This window comes from Oncorhynchus keta, chromosome 37, assembly GCF_023373465.1.
Source record: "Oncorhynchus keta strain PuntledgeMale-10-30-2019 chromosome 37, Oket_V2, whole genome shotgun sequence".
NCBI classification, from domain to species: domain Eukaryota; kingdom Metazoa; phylum Chordata; class Actinopteri; order Salmoniformes; family Salmonidae; genus Oncorhynchus; species Oncorhynchus keta.
In genome coordinates this window covers 354,805-380,387 of record NC_068457.1, presented here as the reverse complement: position 1 = coordinate 380,387, position 25,583 = coordinate 354,805, and the positions used below count along the sequence as shown (strand labels likewise).

At 41.5% G+C, this 25,583-nt stretch overlaps 2 protein-coding genes across 2 annotated transcripts; both read left to right on the top strand.

Annotated features, from left to right (window-relative positions):
* Positions 1-6,744: 6,744 nt before the first annotated feature.
* On the top strand, positions 6,745-9,187 carry LOC118370311 (odorant receptor 131-2-like). Its single transcript, XM_035755267.1, has 2 exons — positions 6,745-6,763; positions 7,966-9,187. Exon 2 carries the CDS (start codon positions 8,055-8,057, stop codon positions 9,003-9,005), a length of 951 nt encoding a protein of 316 aa, XP_035611160.1. The 5' UTR covers positions 6,745-6,763; positions 7,966-8,054; the 3' UTR covers positions 9,006-9,187.
* A 13,919-nt stretch (positions 9,188-23,106) lies between these two features.
* On the top strand, positions 23,107-25,162 carry si:dkey-43k4.5 (potassium voltage-gated channel subfamily S member 2). Its single transcript, XM_035754713.1, has 2 exons — positions 23,107-24,072; positions 24,602-25,162. Exons 1-2 carry the CDS (start codon positions 23,107-23,109, stop codon positions 25,160-25,162), a joined length of 1,527 nt encoding a protein of 508 aa, XP_035610606.1.
* Positions 25,163-25,583: the final 421 nt, after the last annotated feature.

Here is a 25,583-nt window from a genome sequence, read left to right as displayed (position 1 = left end):
AAAAAGGGGGAGGCTTGCAAGCCAAAGAACACCATCCCAACCATGAAGCACGGAGGTGGCAGCATCATGTTGTGGGGGTGATTTGCTGCAGGAGGGCCTGGTGCACTTCACAAAATAGATGGCATCACGAGGGTGGAAAATTATGGATATTTTGAAGAAACATCTCAAGACATCAGTCAGGAAGATAAACCTTGGTCGCAAATGGGTCTTCCAAATGGACAATGACCCCAAGCATAATTCCAGTGGTGGCTAAATGGCTTAAGGACAACAAAGTCAAGGTATTGGAATGGCCATCACAAAGCCCTGACCTCAATCCTATAGAAAATTTGTGGGCAGAACTGAAAAAGTGTGTGCGAGCAAGGAGACCTGACTCAGCTACACCAGCTCTGTCAGGAGGAATGGGCCAAAATTCACCCAACTTGTTGTGGAAAGCTTTGGGAAGACTACCCGAAACCCTTGACCCAAGTTAAACGATTTAAAGGCAATGCTACCAAATACTAATTGAGTGTATGTAAACTTGTGACCTACTGAGAATGTGATGAAAGGAATAAAATATTAAATAAATCATTCTCTCTACTATTATTCTGACATTTCAAATTCTTAAAATAAAGTGGTGATCCTAACTGACTTAAGACAGGGAATTTTTACCAGGATTAAATGTGGCTACGGTGTATGTAAACTTCCTACTTCAACTGTATATGTAACACTGAATATTATGTCATAAATTGTCATTATGTTTTTATACTGTAACACAATGCTGTTTGCTGGAAAAACATGTTCAATGACTCAATGACTCATTCGTACAGGGTGTAAATAAAATAAGATGTGTGTGTGTGTGTGTGTGTGTGTGTGTGTGTGTGTGTGTGTGTGTGTGTGTGTGTGTGTGTGTGTGTGTGTGTGTGTGTGTGTGTGTGTGTGTGTGTGTGTGTGTGTGTGTGTGTGTGTGTGTGTGTGTGTGTGTGTGTGTGTGTGTGTGTGTGTGTGTGTGTGTGTGTGTGTGTGTGTGTGTGTGTGTGTGTGTGTGTGTGTGTGTGTGTGTGTGTGTGTGTGTGTGTGTGTGTGTGTGTGTGTGTGTGTGTGTGTGTGTGTGTGTGTGTGTGTGTGTGTGTGTGTGTGTGTGTGTGTGTGTGTGTGTGTGTGTGTGTGTGTGTGTGTGTGTGTGTGTGTGTGTGTGTGTGTGTGTGTGTGTGTGTGTGTGTGTGTGTGTGTGTGTGTGTGTGTGTGTGTGTGTGTGTGTGTGTGTGTGTGTGTGTGTGTGTGTGTGTGTGTGTGTGTGTGTGTGTGTGTGTGTGTGTGTGTGTGTGTGTGTGTGTGTGTGTGTGTGTGTGTGTGTGTGTGTGTGTGTGTGTGTGTGTGTGTGTGTGTGTGTGTGTGTGTGTGTGTGTGTGTGTGAAACCACTCAAATTCATAGACGGACCTATAGATCCAACAAAATCGGCATGATAACCGGAAGGAATAAAAGGCATATTAAGAGACATTTCCTTGCATTCCAGTGGACATATCAACTACCCTGGATTCTTGAGAATGTTACATTCATCCCCTGAGACTAATAACAGGGCTGCCAAACCCCGGTTCCCGGAGAGCTACCTTTTTGTAGATTTTCGCTTCAACCCAAATCTAGCACACCTAATTCTAATAATTTAGTTGGTTGATAAACTGAATAGAACAGGTTTGGGCAGCCCTGGTGTGGTACAACTGTGTTACCCTACCATAACCTAAAATGTAAGTTTACTACAACATTCATTATGTTTTCGTGCCATTGAGTCTTTATTAATAAACCATGTAAAGCTTTGAAATATAATGCTAATCATTTACCATTGTTTGTACAGATCCAGTTAATCAAATTTGATACAATACCATGGAACATTGTTACAGAACAATGTAATGTCATTCATCCATAAAGAAACAAAACCACTGTAATCCTTCCTAGTGACAACAAGCCACTATTAAAGGCAGCTTACTGTGTTCAGGGCTGCAGGTCTTTTTGTTTCTTCATGTTCAGTTTACTAACAACCAGGACCTACTTATTTATGTGATGCCTGTATAACAAATTAAATTAAAGATTAAATCACACAAGCATTAATATTTTTTTAACGGGTCAGATAATTACATCACTCTATTACTGCTAAGTAATTAACCTGTTTTTATCATCCCCTTTCCAGTCTTTAGGGTTTGCCTTTTGGTGTATGATATCATACATAAAGTAACTCTGTAGGGAGTTGGATCTCATAAGGTGAATGCACCAATTTGTAAGTCGCTCTGGATAAGAGCGTCTGCTAAATGACTTAAATGTAATGTAAATGTCTGTATATAAAGTAGCACTCTCTGTCCTATCTGTGTTATTCCAGGACAGTGAAAGAAAAGAGTTCTCTGTTTTTCAAGAACAAAGTAAATGCTCTTCAGAACAGACTTTTCTGTGTTGTAGTATCTACACTTAGGTCTTATCAATGCACAATGTTATGCAATATTACATAGTTAATGTGATTTGATGACAATGCTAAAAAAGTATTAGAAAGATATATAAACTCTGCACCGATGCTTAATGCCAAGTTATTAAGGATTAAAAGGAAAGTTCACTAACATTTCAAATTGTATGACACTTTCCTGCCCTGTATTTAAACTATTGAAATGATGAACAACAGCCGAGTGGATCACTTAAATTACTCTTTCATCAAAAACTTCATAACATCTGCCCTATAGGCATAATCATCAACTACATTAATGTAACTTTCGTGTGTACTTTCTTCAAAAGTCATATCTTCTATAGGGTTCCTGGGGTAGATTCTATACATTCTCTGATTGGGGAGCTAAATGAATGAACAAGCTGCTTCGATTCCCAATGTCCACCAAAAAGTGCCGTTCAAAAAGAGCTGTTTGTTCGGATACGACCCATCACTACCCTACAGTATTAATCTTGTTAGAAATTTACAGTAGGGAGATGGCAGGGGGATGAATTTCTTGTTCAGTACGTGTGGTATTTACATTCCCATTTCTGTTATCCTTTCCTTGTATGGTTCCCCAACCCCATGGAAAGTTTGCCCACTAATTGAGCAAGCAATTTCAACTATTTTGTACTGATGGGTATAACAGGAAAAGGGGATACCCAGTCAGTTGTACAACTGAAATATGTCTTCTGCATTTAAGCAAACCCCTCTGAATCAGAAGGCTGCCTTAAACAACCTCCACATCTTCAGCACCCAGGGAACAGAGGGTTAACTGCCTTGCTCGGGAGCAGAACAACAGGGATACGATCCAGCAACCTTTCGGTTACTGTCACACCGCTCTAACCACTAGGCTACCTCACTGCACATTAGGAAATACAACTTTAAACTGTATGTGCTCATTAATGGGTATATTTTCATTCCACTGCACAACCTCCCACACACTTAAATCTGTCTTCTGCACCAAACATGATGGAAGAATACCTCTAGACACACTTTCCTAAAGAGTATTTCATTTTTATGTAACACTTTACAACAACGTTTCATACGGCATTCTAATAGTGTTTATTGTGCTTTATGAGTGCCGTTAGATGCATTATAATGGATTATGCATAGCTCATAAGGCGTTATAAATGCGATTATAATGCATTATGTAAAGGGTACTCAACGGAAGTGTTACCAATATTTCAAATAAGTTTAATATTATCATGCCAAGTCTTCTAAGCTGTCTATCCTCATTCATCACGGTCATCTACAAGACCCTGCTAGGTAAAGTCCCGCCTTATCTCTGCTCGCTGGTCACCATAGCTGCACCCACCCGTAGCACGCGCTCCAGCAGGTATATCTCACTTGTCACCCCTAATGCCAATTCCTCCTTTGGCCGCCTCTCCTTCCAGTTCTCTGCTGCCAATGACTGGAACGAACTACACAAATCTCTGAAACTGGAAACACTTATCTCACTCACTAGCTTTAACCTCTTGCTCCTACCCGACACGCAGGCGTCCCATCTAGACATCTGGAAATGCAAATGTGCTACGCTAAATGCTAATAGCACTCGTTAAAACTCAAACGTTCATTAAAATACACATGCAGGGTACTGAATTAAAGCTACACTCGTTGTGAATCCAGGCAACAAGTCAGATTTTTTAAATGCTTTTCGGCGAAAGCATGAGAAGCTATTATCTGATAGCATGTAACACCCCAAAAGACCCGCAGGGGACGTAAACAAAATAATTAGCATAGTCGGCGCTACACAAAACGCACAAATAAAATATAAAACATTCATTACCTTTGACCATCTTCTTTGTTGGCACTCCTAGATGTCCCATAAACATCACTATTGGGTCTTTTTTTCGATTAAATCGGTCCATATATAGCCTAGATATCGATCTATGAAGACTGTGATCAAGGAAAAAAATAGCGTTTTATAACGTAACGTCATTTTTTTAAATTAAAAAAGTTGACGATAAACTTTCACAAAACACTTCGAAATACTTTTGTAATGCAACTTTAGGTATTAGTAAACGTTAATAAGCTATAAAATTGATCACGAGGCGATGTATATTCTATAGCTGTACGTCTGGAAATAATGTCCGGGTAAATCTCAACCAAAATATCCGGTCGGAGACCGGAAGAAAGGCTCTACCTTGTGTCCGTTTGACCAAGATACAAATCGTAGGCAAATGACAAGACTGTTGACATCGTGTGGAAGCTGTAGGTAATTGCAACCTCGGCCCCATTTAATGTGGTTCACATTCAACAATGGGTTCTAGTGGCGCATGGATATATTTTCGCATTTTCAGTGATCAGATTTTCCTGCGCTTTTCGATGAAACACACGTTCTTTTATAGTCACAGCCGTGATTTAACCAGTTTTATAAACGTCTGAGTGTTTTCTATCCACACATACTAATCATATGCATATACTATATTCCTGGCATGAGTAGCAGGGCGCGATTTTTAACAGAATGTTCGAAAAAGTAGGGGGTAGGAGTAACGCACCAGCTGTCAGAGCAGCTCACAGATCACTGCACCTGTACATAGCCCATCTATAAATATCCCAAACAACTACCTCTTCCCCGACTGTATTTATTTATTTATTTTGCTCCTTTACACCCCAGTATTTCTACTTTGCACACTCATCTACTGTCAAATCTACCATTCCAGTGTTTTAATTGCTATATCATATTTACTTTGCAACCATGGCCTATTTATTGCCTTTATCTCCCTTATCTCACCTCATTTGCTCACATTGTATATAGACTTATTTTTCTACTGTATTATTGACTGTATGTTTGTTTTACTCCATGTGTAACTCTGTGTTGTTATATGTGTCGAACTGCTTTGCTTTATCTTGGCCAGGTCGCAGTTGTAAATGAGAACTTGTTCTCAACTTGCCTACCTGGTTAAATAAAGGTGATATATAAATATATATATTTACAGCGCCTTGCGAAAGTATTCGGCCCTGTCACGCCCTGGTCGAAGTATTTTGTGTTTTTCTTCATGTATTTGGTCAGGCCAGGGTGTGACATGGGTTTTTGTATGTGGTGTGTAGCTTAGTGGGGTTGTAGCTTAGTGGGGTGTTCTAAGAAAGTCTATGGCTGTCTGAAGTGGTTCTCAATCAGAGGCAGGTGGTTATCGTTGTCTCTGATTGGGAACCATATTTAGGCAGCCATATTCTTTGGTTGTATTGTGGGTGATTGTCCTGAGTGTCTTGATGTCCTTGTTAGATGTTAGTTGACACATGTATAGGCTGTTTCGGGTTTCGTTTCATTTATTGTTTTGTAGTGTTGTAGTGTTCGTGTTTAGTCGTGTTTTACGTTTGTTTAAATAAACATGGATCGAAATCGACACGCTGCAGTTTGGTCCGACTCTCCTTCACCATTAGAAAACCGTGACAGGCCCCCTTGAACTTTGCGACCTTTTGCCACATTTCAGGCTTCAAACATAAAGATAGAAAATGTATTTTTTGTGAAGAATCAACAACAAGTGGGACACAATCATGAAGTGGAACGACATTTATTGGATATTTCAAACTTTTTTAACAAATCAAAAACTGAAAAATTGGGCGTGCAAAAGTATTCAGCCCCTTTACTTTCAGTGCAGCAAACTCTCTCCAGAAGTTCAGTGAGGATCTCTGAATGATCCAATGTTGACCTAGTCAAAGTCGAGACCTGAATCCAATCGAGAATCTGTGGAAAGAACTGAAAACTGCTGTTCACAAATGCTCTCCATCCAACCTTACTGAGCTCGAGCTGTTTTGCAAGGAGGAATGGGAAAAAATTTCAGTCTCTCGATGTGCAAAACTGATAGAGACATATCCCAAGCGACTTACAGCTGTAATCGCAGCAAAAGGTGGCGCTACAAAGTATTAACTTAAGGGGGCTGAATAATTTTGCACACCCAATTTTTCAGTTTTTGATTTGTTAAAAAAGTTTGAAATATCCAATAAATGTAGTTCCACTTCATGATTGTGTCCCACTTGTTGTTGATTCTTCACAAAAAAATACAGTTTTATATCTTTATGTTTCAAGCCTGAAATGTGGCAAAAGGTCTCAAAGTTCAAGGGGGCCGAATACTTTCGCAAGGCACTGTAAATTCAATTCCCCAGCCCTATCCCTCAGTTTACCAAACAAATGGGCGGATTGGGCTGTTGAAAAGACCGGCTTTGGCTGTAATGATCATGCACCATCCCCTCCCGCTCTACTGACTCCTCACTCCCCAATCGATTACATCATCTCACTTAGATGTGTCAAAATGCATCTATATAAACCAGTAGCTTCGCCTCACAAATTTACTGGCTAGTCAGACAGGCATTGTGTGGTAAGTTTTACAGCCTTTCTCATCGTGTGGACGCTGATTACAGATGGAGACTAGGGATTCGAACATTTAACTTGCAACTCTCCGAAACAACATAGGCCCATAGGCCAACGGATTACTTCTTAACAATTTTAAATGGAATTATCATGAATCATTCCAATTGATGAAATATGAGATGAGATGACTGCAATGACAATAATTATAATTTCTTAGTGAGTACATTAGATTAATGTGTGTTGTGCAGGTTTTAGTTGTAACATTAATCATTAATGTGACTAACCAGGTTTCCATCCAACCTTTTTATTCGAGTAAAGTCTGATAAAATTTCAAGACAGGCCTGATGGAAACATCAAATTTGTCGGTAAACTTTTAAAATGTCGACAAAACAAAATCAGTTAGATAAAGTGGGATAGTTTTGTGTCTGTAAAATAAATTATGTGAGAAATTGCAATCAGCAAATACTGATATAATAACCATCATATCAAAGTAAACTTAGAGTCACGAGAAATAGTGTGGTACTTCCACTACCACGCGGGAAAGAACGCAGTTTATTAGGCTACAGATGAAATACATTTTATGATGAACTCCACAAGGTGGTGAAAGTGCATACAGTGATTAATGCACCTTTGCAATAATTTGAGCGTCTTATTCTGGATACATGATGATCGATGCTTGGCTGCCTTAATAATCTTTGTCCATAATAATCTAATCATGTAGGCTATCCTACCCTCACTGTATATGCCATCTCCTGGCTAGTGCGCATGTGCCAAGACGAGAGTGGGTACATCGCAAAACATGGGAACAAAACCATCAGTAGAGTTGAAAATGTGATGGAAACGTGTGTTCTTTATTTTTATGTGCACTACGTCACCACAAACAGCCTTTTATCCACAACAGGTGCATTTGATGGAAATCTGTCACCAACTGGATGGAAACCTAGCTACTGACAAGAATATTACAACAACTTTTCTCCTATTAGTGTTGCAATGACTTGATGACAAGCAGAAACTCAAAATGACACGTACACTATAATTCCGCACTAATACCATACTTTAAGCTAGCCAGCTCAGTCCCAAGAAAAACAGTAAGGCTCATTGTTACCCTTTTCATTGTACAGTATATCAAGTTTAAGCTATCCCTGTAATCATATCTCTGCTTATGGGGATTGTCTGAAACTCTGAATAATATTTGTTTTTCTTTGTCAGGTACTGTCTATGTACTTCTTGATAGTCAACGAGTAATGAACTTCACCAAAGGCCGGAATCAATTCAACATTGCTTTCATGAACAACTGAATGATGAACAACAGCAGAGCAATGGATAACTTCAATGACGCTTTCATTAAAAACTTCACAACAATTGCCCTGGGTGTAATCATCAACTACATCAATGGAACCTTTGTGTATATTTTCTTCAAGAGTCATATCTTCTACAGTGACCCGAGGTATATTCTATACATTCACCTGGTGATCAACGACATGATTATGCTGTCTTTTGCAGTGATGCTACAGGTTATAACATATGCGCTTCCATATGGCCTGAATATGTTTGTTTGCTGTATGATGCTTGTAATCACAAGCACAACCAACAGAAACAGTCCATTGAACTTAGCAGGCATGGCCATAGAGCGCTACATTGCTGTCTGTAAGCCCCTTCATCATATTCAGATCTGTACAGTGCGTAGGACCTACATCCTCATCTGCCTCATCTGGAGTGTGGCAGTCATCCCTGCACTCAGTAACATCATCATTGTGCTAGCTACTAAACCATTCACCATTTTTTCCACAGGCGTTCTATGTTATAACAATGCTGTTTATGGTTCTCCATATCATGAGGCTACATCCACGGCGGTCCATATTGTTAACCTGTCATTTGTATTTCTGACATTGTTCGTTACTTATTTTAAGGTCCTTTTTGCTGCAAAAGCTGCCATAACAGACCCAACGTCGGCTCGAAAGGCTCGTAACACAATATTGTTACATGGGGTTCAGCTTCTGTTCTGCATGCTGGGGTATATCACGCCCCTAACCAATATGATTCTCTTGTCTCTCTTCCCAAATAAGCGAACAACCATTCTGTTCTCAAATTTCCTTTTCACCAATGTTTTGCCACGTCTCTTAAGCCCAGTGATTTACGGTTTAAGAGATCAGAAATTTGCCAAGTATATGAGAGTTTACTATTCATGCAAACAATATGATATCCAAATAAAGCCCACTGAAGTTCAAGTGAATTCAAAAAAGTGGTAGGGTAAATTGTAACCTGTTCATAATCATATCATTTGCATCAGAATGGGCTGGATGTGTCAACTGTGTATTGAAGTGTTGATCTGCACAGGACCTGCATTTTCATCGCCCTCATCTGGGGTCGTCACTGGACCCACTGATATCATCACTGTGCTTGCAACCATAAAAATATAATCTAATTATAATTCTGTGCTTGCACCTTGGTCTTTGTGAGCACTAATTACTAACTAGTCTCCTCTGGTATTTTCTGTTACATACTCAATATTGTAGCGACCTTAGCCCAACACCTAGCGACCTCATCAAGGGGTTTGGATCGCGGAAGGTGTTGGGTTGACAGTTGCTGGACCTGAGTTTGAGTCCCAGTTGGGGCTACCACCTGAATTCGCTACAATATTGAAATGACATTGGTAGAACACCTTGCAACCTCTCAAGAAGTTTGAGCATCTTGGTGTAATCTGACAACCCTCTGAATTCACAAATTCACGAATGCCCAGAGTGCACTCTGAGTGTACTCTGGCATTCCAGATTGAATTTACGAACACACCCCTAGAGCGTTAGTGACTGTAACTGTGCTGCTGGCAATAGTTGAATTACCTTTTTTGCAGACATTTACTGACACCGGTCATATTCACCGGGTGTTGCTCGTTTGTAAATTCATCAGTTATTCTGCGCTCTGACACACTCAGACCAGAGTGCTCTGAAATCGGAGTAGATAACCAGAGTGAACACACCTAATATCTTGGAAATTTAGCCTGATGTTAAATACTCATTCTTATATTCAGCACAGTACAATGTCTGGAGTTTCATATTCATGTGGAACATGATACAGTATAGAGTTTATGTATACAGAAAACACTTGTTGCTACATTGCAATTACTTTAGAAATCAGAGCACACTCAAATGACTAGCCGGGTCTTAAGATGCTCTTGTTTGATAATAATTCTGGGAAGATAACTATCTTCACATATATTGCATTGTACAGATTGTACCTGCAGTATAAATACCATATTTAGGCAGGTAAGGCTGTTGGACACCAGATGGTGGTATTGTCAAAAGAAAAGCAACAGTGCCAAATTCGATTGCACAAGGGCCACTATACAGTATGCAGCATGTCCAGTTTCCTGGACCCAGATACATTTTACTCATGAAATAAAAACATGGTCAATAGAAAACCTCCACTAACTGTGCTTTTCAGCCCAGGAATAGGCTAAATCTGGGTCCAGATAACTATACCTATAGTATAGTATAGCGTAGTATAGTATAGTATAGTAATACAACTTATTTACAAGCACTTCGTTACACCCGCAATAACATCTGCTAAACACGTGTATGTGAACAATGTATTTGATTTGAATTGATTTTTAATTAAGTTGCTCTTATACCTGTCCGGTAAGGGTGTAATCACTTTAGTAACAACATAGTTATAGCATGCTGTTATATAGCACTTTATTAATTGCATTTTAATTGGATCAATATTTACAAATTAGTGTGTGTGTAAATGGAACACATGTTTAAAGCATGCACACAGATCTGCCGACGCTGTGGCCCTCAAGGACAGGGGTGTGTTTGACACCCCTCTATGCTGCGCTATTGTCAGTTACATTCCATTATCAAGACATAGTAAGTAGTGTTGCTATTAAATGTTGATAATTCACAAATGACTCATAGTAAGGATTACTGGATTGCTGCATTGTCAGGGTCAAGACATTCCCCACTGGGCAGTGGGCACGGACATAAATTCAACATCTATTCCACATTGGTTCAACATAATTTTTTGAAATTATGTGGAAACAACGTTGATTCAACCAGTGTGTGCCTAGTCTTACCACAGCATGTTGGCAAGAACATTGCATTAGATAACCTACTAATTACCAACAAATAGAATTCTTGTTTATGGTCACTGGGCTTGTAATAGACTATAAAATCTTTCACACAATTTAGCTTGAATTATTATAGCAATTTCAAATAATTAAGTATATTCCTTGATGATATAAATAGGCCTACAATGGTGTGCCTTATCACCCAAACAATCATTTGAAATGGTTTAAAAAAGTAATATCGCTCAACTTGCTCTCATGGAAAATCACTCATTGAGAACTAAAGATGTATTAAATCAAGTATAGGGCATACTTGCATGTGAAAATGAAATGTATAAACATTTGTTGTACATGTTGGGGGTCCACTTTTTGATGGTAGACTATGCACACATTAATAAATATAGCTTTAATGTTCTAAAGAAATGTGTTTAAATCTTGAAGATTGTTATTTAGAATTGTATGTTCACAAAAAATAGAATTTGATAACATTCAATACAAACAATGTTCGAAGTTTGAGTGATAAGTGCAGCAGGACCAAATACAATTATAGAAATAGACTATTCTAGTTGTGCATGACATCATAATCAGCAGGAGCAAACATGTTTGCACTTCCATACCTCAAGACAGGCGCGAGGAGGCTGATGTATCCTTGGAGAGAGATGTGCTGTTACTTCGTGAGATAACATCCACACGGAAAGTACCGTGAAATGCAGATGAACCTTTATGTGCGATGATGGTATGCAATCACAAGCGTAAGAGAAGATGAGATACAGTACGAGTGCTGTTACAGTCGCAAAAGCTTTGCTGAAGTGGAGAAAGTGCTGAATTTAGTTATGCCGATGCCTATCAAAAGAACAAAAACTTCATGGTATTGTTAGTAGACCTAAAGCATGAGTTAAGACTGAAATGTATAAAGATTCAGCGAGTGACAGCCTGTCAAACTTAACATGGGATAGAGACTATATTCAGTTATTTCGGGACAAAACAGAAAAGAAGAACAAAATTATCTTGAGGTGAGTTTGTCATTTTTCTGTTTTGTTTTAACTTCATCTTTCTATTAGTCTCGTAGCATATTTTTTGCACAAATATCGAATGATAGTCCTGTTGACAGGTCTGCATGCTCTTCATATTGGTTTGTAATTAGTGTAGGGGGGGGAAGTGTCTAAAATAAAAGTTATTTGATAGTTTACATTCAAATGCCACCAACAGAATGCTTTTTAGCCTATGACATTATTTTTGATTTTATAAGGCAACAAATTACATTACCTATGATTAACCTACTTCAGATTGTCTATGAATCTCTGTCTGTAAACTGACATTTCAAGTGCAGTGATTTTAAACTGAGAGCCGTCTTCCAAATTATACATCAACAATTTTTATATGCACCTGGCAATCCCCACAAGAGCCGCCGCACTTGTCATTTAATCAGTGAAGTCGCATTTTAAGAGAGCACATGAATTGCATAGACCATGTGTGTGTCAAGTTTGGACAAAGATCGCATTTGTGTTTGGCTTAATTAAAATCAAAATGGTCTTGAAACAACAATATGTGTGTAACTTTCCAAGTGTATAGCCTGAATAAAAGCTGTAAGTGTGCACCAACATGGTTTAAATAAATCAGAGATGTGTTCCACCACTTAATTTTAAACCTGGATTAGTTCATCTGAGGTTAAATCTTTGAACTATGATTAGTTACATCTGTCATAATGATTTCATAGCAATATGTTCTCATTCTAATTCTAGGGAAACTGGTCACTTTGCCAGGTTGTACTTCAAGCTAAAAGATACAATTAAGGGCACTTTTTGGTCAAATTAGTTATTTGGCTAGGTGACTTTTACAAATAATGTAGCCACAGGAGCTAAAATGGATAATCACACCCAAAATACAGCACATACACTGACATTTGATCAACTTAAACCTCGTCCAGTGGCAGTTTAGCATTAATCCCTAAACTAATTTTAAATTTGTTTTTTAAACAGAGCAAAAAGATTCAATTTGATCTTGGTTTAAAGTCTAAATTGAAATTAAAATCAAATACAATTTAATTTGGCTCATGCTTCGCAAACAACAGGTGTAGATTAATAACCTCTCTGGGATAGGGGATACGTACGTCCCACTTGGCCAATTGCCAGGGAAAATGCAGAGCGCCAGATTCAAATAAAGTTCTATAAAATTCAAACGTTCATTAAATCACACATGCAAGATAGCAAGTTAAAGCTACACTTGTTGTGAATCCGGTCAGCATGTCAGATTTCAAAAAGGCTTTTCGGCGAAAGCATAAGAAGCTATCATCTGATGACAGCACAGCAGTAAACAAAGAGAGAAATAATATTTCAACCCTGCAGGAATAAAATATAAATCATGCCTTACCTTTGACCAGCTTCTTTTGTTGGCATTCCAATATGTCCCATAAACATCACAAATGGTCCTTTTGTTCGATTAATTCCGTCCATATATATCCAAAATGTCAATTTATTTGGCGCGTTTGATCCAGAAAAAAACAGCTTCCAATTTGCGCAGTCACTACAAAATATCTCAAAAGTACCTGTATCTATGCCAAAACATTTCAAAATACTTTTGTAATACAACTTTAGGTATTTGTAAACGTTAATCGATCAAATTGAAGACGGGTCTATCTTTTTTCAATAGAGGATGAGAGGAAACTAACGCTACTTTTCAAGTGTTGCCCAACTCTCAACAGCGTTACCCTTTTTCAAGATGGCCGTACTTCTTCATTGCACAAAGAAATAACCTCAACCAAATTCCAAAGACTGGTGACATCCAGTGGAAGCGGTAGGAACTGCAAACAAGTGCCTCAGAAATATTGTTTCCCCATGAGAACCCATTGAACAGACAGTGACCTCAAAAATAAATAATTCTGAATGGTTAGTCCTCGGGGTTTTGCCTGCTACATAAGTTCTGTTATACTCACAGACATTATTCAAACAGTTTTAGAAACTTCAGAGTGTTTTCTATCCAAATCCACGAATAATATGCACATCTTATATTCTTGGCATGAGTAGCAGGAAGTTGAAATTAGGCATGCTATTTATCCAAAAGTGAAAATCCTACCGCTTCCACTGGATGTCACCAGTCTTTCGAATTTGGTTGAGGTTATTCATTTGTGCAATGAAGAAGTCGGCCAACTGGGAACTGGGTAGCACTGTTGAGAGTTGCGCAAGACCTGAAAAGTAGCGTTGGTTTGTTGTATTGAACACAGATTTGATCGATTATTAACGTTTAAAAATACCTAAAGTTGTATTACAAAAGTAGTTTGAAATATTTGGGCAATGTTGATAGGCAACTTTTGAAATATTTTGTAGTGACGTTGCGTTTTTTGGAAGATGTTTTTATCTGGATCAAACGCACTTCATAAATTGACATTTGGATATATATATGGACGGAATTAATCAAACAAAAGGACCAATTGTGATGTTTATAGGACATATTGGAGTGCCAACAAAAGAAGCTCGTCAAAGGTAATGCATGTTCTATTTTTTTTTCTAAGTTTTGTGTAGCGCTTGCAGGGTTCAAATATGCTACCCTCTTTGTTTACTGGTTGTGCTATCATCAGATAATAGATTCTTATGCTTTCGAGGGAAAAGCCTTTTTAAAATATGACATGTTGGCTGGATTCACAACGAGTGTAATTTCAATTGAGTATCTTACATGTGTGATTTAATGAAAGTTTGATTATTATATAATTTTTTTATATTTGCCACGCTGCATTTTCCCTGTTTTTGCCCAAGTGGGATGCGACTTTTCCGCCTATCCATAAGAAGTTTTAATAAATTAGCAAAACCCTGTTTTTGCTTTGTTATCATGGGTGTATTGTGTGTAACATGGGGTCTGAATACTTTCCAAATGTACAGTACATATAAGTAGAAATAAAGTGACTAGGCAACAGGATAGATAACAAACAGTAGCAGCAGCGTATGCGATGAGTCAAAAGAAGTTAGTGCAAAAAGGTTTAACTATTAGGTTAACTATTTAACTAACCACTAAGCAGTCTTATGGCTTGGGAGTAGAAGCTGTTCAGGGTCTTGTTGGTTCCAGACTTGGTGCATCGGTACCGCAGAGACAACTGTCAATGACTTGGGTGGCTGGAGTCTTTGACATTTTTGGGGGCCTGGTATAGAGGTCCTGGATGGCAGGGATCTCTGCCCCAGTGATGTACTGGGCCGTATGCACTACCCTCTATATCGCCGTGCGGTAGGATATCAAGCAGTTGCTATACCAAGCGGTGATGCAGCCAGTCAAGATGATCTCAATGGTGCAGCTGTATAACTTTTTGTGGATCTGAAGGCCCATGACAAATCTTTTCAGCCACCTGAGGGGGAAGAAGTGTTGTCGTACCCTCTTCATAACTGTGATGATGTGTGTGGACCATGATAGAACCTTAGTGATGTGGACACTGAGAAACTTGAAGCTCTCGACCCGCTCCACTACATCCCCGTCGATGAAAATGGGGGGCGTGCTCGGCCCTCCGTTTCCTGTAGTCCACAATCAGTTCCTTTGTTTTGTTGAAATTGAAGGAGAGGTTGTTGTCCGGCACCACACTCCTCCATATAGGCTGTCTCATCATCATCGGTAATCAGGCCTACAAACATCATGTCGTCAGCAAACTCAATGATGGTGTTGGAATGATAAAATTCCCCTGAAAGTAAATTTTAAGCTCAAATAATGCAACAAAATCATTTTTTTCCCTGCTGGACAAGGATGATCACGAATTTCAAGAATTTGCTGCTATTTAACACATGTTTTCGTGGTCTCCCGCGCCTTGTGTGGGTGTGTGCTACGCCAGTGGTATAGTCCCATGGTCCTTAGCTTAGTGATGAGCTTGGAGGGCACTATGGTGTTGAACGCTGAGCTGGAGTCAATTAACAGAATACTCACATACAGTGGTTCCTCCTTTAAAAGTTGTGTCATACTGTGGCACACCCTGTGTGCTGCTGCAGCATTCTATGGCACGTCATTTAATTCTCAACCATTTAGTTTAGTTTAGTTTAGTTGATTTATTTTTACAGGGACAGTGCACATTAATCAACGTTTCAGTAAAAGTGCCGGTTTTAGCCAGCCGGCTAATTTTCAACCGCAGTCCCTGGGCAGGTTATTAAAAACAATTACAATATAAACAATAGCACCATAGACATAGCAACATAGCAACATAGGACAAGCAAGACATAGCATACAGACAGAGCAACATAGAACAAAAAGCAGCAAGACAAAATTCATAAAAGCAACAAAGTGTTTCCATACCTCACAAGCTACAGACAACATGGAAAGCGGCAACACACAGCTAGGGACCATGTTCACAAATCTGATTGACCTTTAGCCATGTCTTCAAGCATTTTGTGAAAGTGTGATATGTGGTGCAGTTATGTGTGTCTGATGGCAGTGTATTCCAGACATGGGAAGCTCTCACAGAGAATGCAGATTTACTAAAGGTGCTTTTCCTTAGGGGAACTATACAGTCACCTCTCATGGCAGACCTTGTGGATCTGCTGCCATATGTCTGGGTTTTCTGTTTAACAAAAATATTGAGTGGAGGGGGAGCCAGGCCATTAAGGATCTTGAATACAAGACATGCGTCGGTGTATTGCACAAGATTTTCCCAACTCCAAGAGCTCATGTTTTCTAAGGATGTGACAATGATGATGGCTATTGGGCTTCCTATCAAGTACTTTGAGAGCCTGTTTGTAGACAGACTGAATAGGTTTTAATGTTGTACAGCAAGCTTGGGCCCAACTAGTCAAGCAGTATGTTAAGTGGGGGAGTATCATAGATTTGAAGTACAGTTTTGCTACCTCTGTAGTCAAACAATTTCGTATAAATCGGAAATTAGCTAGATTGAATTTATTTATTTATTTTGTTACTGCAAGTTATTGCTAGTTTGACCACCAGAGGGCATCTTTGAGAAGCATTTGATAGTATTCCATTTTGGCAATACCAGAGAATTTAAAACCTTTTTTATAATAACATAGTATATGGGATTGATTTTAAGATATTTGGCTTCATTAATTTGATTAATATTATGGTACCATTCAGAGAAAAATTGTCCGTTTGTAAATTCAGACCGTTTTGCTCTCGGAGCGCACACTGGACGTTCCGGATGATGAGTAGGGTTGATTTGAGCATTCTGGCCTTACAACGGCAGTCAAGCACCCAAGCTAACGTTGGCTAGCTACTTCCAGACAGAAATGAGACAAATCTGACCATTTTACTCGCCCTAGAAGAGCTGGTAAGGCAGTTTTCGTGTTAACCAGAGCGTGGGTGACTCTAAATGTGCTGCTGGAAACAATTTAATTAAGTTTCTTTTCCATTTACTGACATATTCAACGGGGGTTGAGGCTCGTAAAAGTAATTATTCTGCGCTCTGGTACACTCAAACGAGAGTGCTCTGAAATCCGTGTAAATAGTAAGCTGGACACATTACATTATGATAAAAACTAGTTCATTGCATCCGCCTTGGAGCCCAGTTTCATAATATGACCATATTTCCCAGCTGTCGTTTTGAAGTAATCGCAAAAAAACAGGCCTTATTTCTTTGCATTTGTCACCCTGCCAGCTCCTATTAGTTCTATTGAGCACAGTAGCACCAACTCGCCTTCCGAACATTCTATTTCCAGCTTATTGAACAGGGCTCCGAACAGGGCTCCGGGCAGCCGAGCGGAAATGGAGGAAAACTCGCCTCCCTGCGGACCTGGCATCCTTTCACTCCCTCCTCTCTAAATTTTCCTCCTGTCTCTGCTGCTAAAGCCACTTTCTACCACTCTAAATTCCAAGCATCTGCCTCTAACCCTAGGAAGCTCTTTGCCACCTTCTCCTCCCTCCTGAATCCTCCTCCCCCCCCCTCCTCCCTCTCTGCAGATGACTTCGTCAACCATTTTGAAAAGAAGGTCGACGACATCCGATCCTCGTTTGCTAAGTCAAACGACACCGCTGGTTCTGCTCACACTGCCCTACCCTGCGCTATGACCTCTTTCTCCCCTCTCTCTCCAGATGAAATCTCGCGTCTTGTGACGGCCGACCGCCCAACAACCTGCCCGCTTGACCCTATCCCCTCCTCTCTTCTCCAGACCATTTCCGGAGACCTTCTCCCTTACCTCACCTCGCTCATCAACTCATCCCTGACCGCTGGCTAAGTCCCTTCCGTCCTCAAGAGAGCGAGAGTTGCACCCCTTCTGAAAAAACCTACACTCGATCCCTCCGATGTCAACAACTACAGACCAGTATCCCTTCTTTCTTTTCTCTCCAAAACTCTTGAACGTGCCGTCCTTGGCCAGCTCTACCGCTATCTCTCTCAGAATGACCTTCTTGATCCAAATCAGTCAGGTTTCAAGACTAGTCATTCAACTGAGACTGCTCTTCTCTGCATCACGGAGGCGCTCCGCACTGCTAAAGCTAACTCTCTCTCCTCTGCTCTCATCCTTCTAGACCTATCGGCTGCCTTCGATACTGTGAACCATCAGATCCTCCTCTCCACCCTCTCCGAGTTGGGCATCTCCGGCGCGGCCCACGCTTGGATTGCGTCCTACCTGACAGGTCGCTCCTACCAGGTGGCGTGGCGAGAATCTGTCTCCTCACCACGCGCTCTCACCACTGGTGTCCCCCAGGGCTCTGTTCTAGGCCCTCTCCTATTCTCGCTATACACCAAGTCACTTGGCTCTGTCATAACCTCACATGGTCTCTCCTATCATTGCTATGCAGACGACACACAATTAATCTTCTCCTTTCCCCCTTCTGATGACCAGGTGGCGAATCGCATCTCTGCATGTCTGGCAGACATATCAGTGTGGATGATGGATCACCACCTCAAGCTGAACCTCGGCAAGACGGAGCTGCTCTTCCTCCCGGGGAAGGACTGCCCGTTCCATGATCTCGCCATCACGGTTGACAACTCCACTGTGTCCTCCTCCCAGAGCGCTAAGAACCTTGGCGTGATCCTGGACAACACCCTGTCGTTCTCAACTAACATCAAGGCGGTGGCCCGTTCCTGTAGGTTCATGCTCTACAACATCCGCAGAGTACGACCCTGCCTCACACAGGAAGCAACGCAGGTCCTAATCCAGGCACTTGTCATCTCCCGTCTGGATTACTGCAACTCGCTGATGGCTGGGCTCCTGCCTGTGCCATTAAACCCCTACAACTCATCCAGAACGCCGCAGCCCGTCTGGTGTTCAACCTTCCCAAGTTCTCTCACGTCACCCCGCTCCTCCTCTCTCTCCACTGGCTTCCAGTTGAAGCTCGCATCCGCTACAAGACCATGGTGCTTGCCTACGGAGCTGTGAGGGGAACGGCACCTCAGTACCTCCAGGCTCTGATCAGGCCCTACACCCAAACAAGGGCACTGCGTTCATCCACCTCAGGCCTGCTCGCCTCCCTACCACTGAGGAAGTACAGTTCCCGCTCAGCCCAGTCAAAACTGTTCGCTGCTCTGGCCCCCCAATGGTGGAACAAACCCCCTCACGACGCCAGGACAGCGGAGTCAATCACCACCTTCCGGAGACACCTGAAACCCCACCTCTTTAAGGAATACCTAGGATAGGATAAGTAATCCTTCTCACCCCCCCCCCTAAAAGATTTAGATGCACTATTGTAAAGTGGCTGTTCCACTGGATGTCATAAGGTGAATGCACCAATTTGTAAGTCGCTCTGGATAAGAGCGTCTGCTAAATGACTTAAATGTAAATGTTATTGCTCAATGTCATAATGCCTGCTTCGCTATTGTTGCGAATGAGACCTGCTCACGTTGTTTAATACACTGCTCAAAAAAATAAAGGGAACACTTAAACAACACAATGTAACTCCAAGTCAATCACACTTCTGTGAAATCAAACTGTCCACTTAGGAAGCAACACTGATTGACAATACATTTCAACATGCTGTTGTGCAAATGGAATAGACAACAGGTGGAAATTATAGGCAATTAGCAAGACACCCCCAATAAAGGAGTGGTTCTGCAGGTGGTGACCACAGACCACTTCTCAGTTCAGCTTCCTGGCTGATGTTTTGGTCACTTTTGAATGCTGGCGGTGCTTTCATTCTAGTGGTAGCATGAGACGAAGTCTACAACCAACACAAGTGGCTCAGGTAGTGCAGCTCATCCAGGATGGCACATCAATGCGAGCTGAGGCAGGAGGGTTTTCTGTGTCTGTCAGTGTAGTGTCCAGCAGCAGGACCACTACCTCCGCCTTTATGCAAGGAGGAGCACTGCCAGATCTCTGCAAAATGACCTTCAGCAGGCCACAAATGTGCATGTGTCTGCTCAAACGGTCAGAAACAGACTCCATGAGGGTGGTATAGGTGCCCGACGTCCACAGGTGGGGGTTGAGCTTACAGCCCAACACCATGCAAGACGTTTGGCATTTGCCAGAGAACACCAAGATTGGCAAATTCGCCACTGGCGCCCTGTGCTCTTCACAGATGAAAGCAGGTTCACACTGAGCACATGTGACAGACGTGACAGAGTCTGGAGACACCGTGGAGAGCGTTCTGCTGCCTTCTCCAAATCCAGACCTCCATGGGTTGATACATTTTATTTCCATTGATAATTTTTGTGTGATTTTGTTGTCAGCACATTCAACTATGTAAAGAAAAAAGTATTTAATAAGAATATTTCATTCATTCAGATCTAGGATGTGTTATTTTTAGTGTTCCCTTTATTTTTTTGAGCAGTGTAGTTAAACTGTAAACAACAAAAATAATATTGAAACTCTGCAGTCTTCCCATTGTTTCCGAAGGGGAAATATAGGCATGTCTGTCTATTTTGCCAAATATATTGCAATCAAATGTATTTATTTATATAGCCCTTCGTACATCAGCTGATATCTCAAAGTGCTGTACAGAAACCCAGCCTAAAACCCCAAACAGCAAGCAATGCAGGTGTAGAAGCACGGTGGCTAGGAAAAACTCCCTAGAAAGGCCAAAACCTAGGAAGAAACCTAGAGAGGAACCGGGCTATGTGGGGTGGCCAGTCCTCTTCTGGCTGTGCCGGGTAGAGATTATAACAGAACATGACCAAGATGTTCAAATGTTCATAAATGACCAGCATGGTCGAATAATAATAAGGCAGAACAGTTGAAACTGGAGCAGCAGCACAGTCAGGTGGACTGGGGACAGCAAGGAGCCGTCATGTCAGGTAGTCCTGGGGCACGGTCCTAGGGCTCAGGTCCTCCGAGAGAGAGAAAGAAAGAGAGAATTAGAGAGAGCATATGTGGGGTGGCCAGTCCTCTTCTGGCTGTGCCGGGTGGAGATTATAACAGAACGTGGCCAAGATGTTCAAATGTTCATAAATGACCAGCATGGTTGAATAATAGTAAGGCAGAACAGTTGAAACTGGAGCAGCAGCATGGCCAGGTGGACTGGGGACAGCAAGGAGTCATCATGTCAGGTAGTCCTGGGGCATGGTCCTAGGGCTCAGGTCCTCCGAGAGAGAGAAAGAAAGAGAGAAGGAGAGAATTAGAGAACGCACACTTAGATTCACACAGGACACCGAATAGGACAGGAGAAGTACTCCAGATATAACAAACTGACCCTAGCCCCCCGACACATAAACTACTGCAGCATAAATACTGGAGGCTGAGACAGGAGGGGTCAGGAGACACTGTGGCCCCATCCGAGGACACCCCCGGACAGGGCCAAACAGGAAGGATATAACCCCACCCACTTTGCCAAAGCACAGCCCCCACACCACTAGAGGGATATCTTCAACCACCAACTTACCATCCTGAGACAAGGTCGAGTATAGCCCACAAAGGTCTCCGCCACGGTACAACCCAAGGGGGGGGGGGGCAACCCAGACAGGCTGACCACAACAGTGAATCAACCCACCCAGGTCTAGGAGTCTGGTCGGTCTTCTTCCTATTCAGTCCTTTATCATACTGTAGCAGAGGTTACAGAAGAAATCGTCCTCCAAGCTTTTTAATAAACACTACCTGAGATGGTCTATAGGGTTTTCCATGCTTCCATTCCACCTCCCACTGCCTCTTGGACCTTACCAACGAGCTGTACAAGCACTCCGATAAGCCTGGCTTCATCTGTTCACTGGTCACCACTGAGTTTAGCAAAGCCTTTTAAAGAGTCTGCCAAAATTTGTCCATCACCAGACTCCTAGACATGGGGCATCGAACATCACTAGTCAGGTGGATCACTGACTTCCTATCTAACAGGTACCAGGCAGTGAAGTACGTTGGCTCCATGTCGGACAGTGTCATGTGGCCTCCCCCGGGGAATATTGCTTGGACCCCTGATGTTCATTGCATATATCAACATTGCAGCAAGCAATAATTCCGTATCGGCTGCCATTGATACTGCACTTTGTAATGTCGAATTTGAAATAAACCATTCTATAAGAACACATTTATAGTTACAGTAATCTAAAAATGTTGCAATGGATGTGTTACTCATTTTAATGTTACATTAGTTTGTTAGATAGACTTAGCTTTAGACTATTTATTGTATTTCAAAAGTCAAATTGAGTTATTTTAAACTGATATAAGTATGGTTACATTTTAATTGATCTGTCTCTGTTAATTACTTAAATAGCAACAGTGAATATATTTAGCTTTTAAGTGATCACTCAACAGTCAATCTCATGATAGCACTTTGGTAATAATCAGTGACAAATATCAAAGCTAAACAGGGTTCGGCTTGTTTAAAACCCTGGATGGGCAACCAAAGGGTAGCTGAAGATAGATCAATTCTCATGTAAGAGGTGCTGTCCAGCCTTATAGTTTTTTTTCTGATAGTGGAAAGAAAGTTGAAGATCTGACATAGTTTTAAAGGCAGAAATTGAACATATTTTTATAGAAGGTGTGTCTATGTTTAAATTTGATTTCCATGATGACAATCCTGTGGTTGGATTTTCACCCTCAAAAGAATCGTTGATAACTTTTTTCAAATTCAATGTATTTTTCATGTAGATTCCTTGTCACAATACACATTGACAAATTACATTGAAACAATGTCGATTCAACCAGTTTTTTTCCCAGTGGGATGCTCGATATGAGAATTATTTGAACCAGATTCTTCTGGTCTTTGGGCAAAATATTATCATTATGTTATTGAAATGGCATTATCGTAATGTTCTGCCACAAACCTCATGTTTTAGTATGGTCTTTGTTATGTAGGTGTTGAAATGTAATTGCAAACCTTTCATAGTCACCACTCTAGTGAACATATATTTTATTGGTAGATGTCAATGTTGTTGATAGTTTAGTAAATAGCCTTCTATTATTTATGGTGAATCTTCATAATTACCTTTTGTCTTTTAGTGAGGGGGCAACATGGTAAAAGAGAGTCTCCAAGCCTGGGTCCAGGACACTGAGGATATCCTGGTGCACATCAATGTTGGAGGCCTGAAGCGCAGCCTGTTCTCGAGCACTCTAAGTAATTTCCCCGATACACGTCTGGGACGCCTGCTGGCCTGCGAGTCCGAGGAGGCCATATTGCAAGTTTGCGACGATTACGACGCTCAACAAAAGGAGTTTTACTTTGACCGCAACCCGGGACTCTTCCCTTACGTGCTGCAATTCTACCAGACCGGCAAACTCCACATCATGGATGAACTGTGCATCTTCTCTTTCTGCCAGGAAATTGAATACTGGGGAATCAATGAGTTCTTCCTGGACAGCTGCTGTAGCTACCGTTACCACGATCGCAAACTAGAGAGCCACCACAAGAGCTGGGATGAGGAGAGTGATGTTAGCAGTGTGGACACTTCTATGGATGAGATCTCAGACCTGAACAAGGACATCCAGCACTTCCAGGAAATGCGCTGTGGAAACGCCCGGAAGTACCTGTGGCTGACTCTGGAGAACCCGGGCTACTCCATTCCCAGTAAGCTTTTCAGCTTTCTCTCCATAGCTGTGGTTCTGACCTCCATATCCATCATGTGCATTAACAGCCTTCCGGAGTACCAGCACTTTGACGAGGATGGCAAACAAGTGGAGGAGCCGACCCTGCAAGCGCTGGAGTTCTTCTGCATCTGCTGGTTCACCTTTGAGGTAGTGACACGGATGCTTTTGGCGCCCAACAGGAGAAAGTTCTTCCGCCACCCGCTTAACATAATCGACATTGTGTCGGTGTTGCCCATCTATATCACGCTGCCTATTGACCTGGCGTTGGGCAGTGAATCAGAGCTGGGGAACCTGGGCAAATTGGTGCAGGTGTTCCGCCTCATGAGGATATTCAGGGTTCTGAAGCTGGCCAGACATTCAACAGGCCTCAGGTCTTTGGGAGCAACGCTAAGGGTGAGCCATACCACTACAACTACACTACCCTATTATATGTGAAAGTATCATATCACATCTATCATACATTTTCATACAGAACATGACGTTATAATTGTGAGTCATTCTGTGTTGATAGTGTCAAATTCATAATCACATTGTATCTTTATAAGCAGTTTATCCTACGGTGAAATTTAGCGACTGAAATGTAGCACTCATGCTGTCAATTACATCTGTTTAAACTGTCGGTTCAGGTTTTTTAGGCCTATTTTGTATCACAAATTGCATAATTCAAACTAGAAACTGAACAGGGGTAATCTTGGAAGGCACTGCCTTTATCTCTGATCCATTTGCAGAAGTGTATTACAGGGCATTCAATTCCCAAATCATTCACCACCCAATCCTCACCTGTATTGTCTTACAAAATAAAGTCATAATCTAATATAACATGCAAATGATCACAAATAGAAGAATTTCTGAATTTAATGGAATTTATATCACATACCCACTCTGACATATTGTGTTTATCTGCCACTGTGTGTCTCTGTAGCACAGTTACAGGGAGGTTGGCATCCTGCTGCTGTACCTGGGCGTGGGTGTGTGCGTGTTTTCTGGCTTTGCCTATACTGCAGAGTATGAGGAGGACGTGGGGCTGGATACCATTCCTGCCTGCTGGTGGTGGGGCACCGTCAGCATGACCACCGTGGGCTACGGCGATGTGGTGCCCGTCACGGTGGCCGGCAAGCTGGCGGCCAGTGGCTGCATCCTGGGTGGGACCCTGGTGGTGGCCCTGCCCATCACTATCATCTTCAACAAGTTCTCTCACTTCTACCGCAAGCAGAAGGCCCTGGAAGCCTCGGTGAGAAACAGCAACAAGAAGAAGGTCAAAGTGTGCAGTGACAATGTGCAGGAGGAAGAGGATGAGGGTTTGGATAGGGATAGCCAGTGTCTGGAGGAGCTGGATGAGGATGAAGATGATGGAGGAGTGGTAAATTATAGCTATGTGGATCATCCACCGCTGCCTATGGAGAGGTCCAGCCCGTTGGCGAGGAGGAAAGAGTTCTTCAACTCTGAGTGCTTCACCATAAACACAGGACAGATGACAGAATAATTATTACAGGGAAGTAAACACAGTATATACATGAACTGAAATGAATTATAAGCACCCCATGTTCTCTGTTCTGTTTTGGTGTTACCATAAGGTATTGATTCAGCACTGTGCTGTCTCTGGGTTTGAAGGAACTCTTCCTGAATCCAAAATTGTGACACTGTTAATGGGAACTAATACCATTGTAATGAAGCTAATATCAAGCCTCCACTAGTTCCTATGGTGTCTTCTGCTTGCCCTGTACAGAACAGAGATTAATTTTGATATGCTCCATAAACACCCCATTCTGAAGTTGTGCAGTGTTCTGTTACTGTATACTTTTAATCACAACTCAATACCAAATTATACCAATGTATTCCTTGTTGGAATGCCTACTTCCTCTTCATATTTGTGAGGGTCTCCTATTACAAAATAGAAAAGAGGG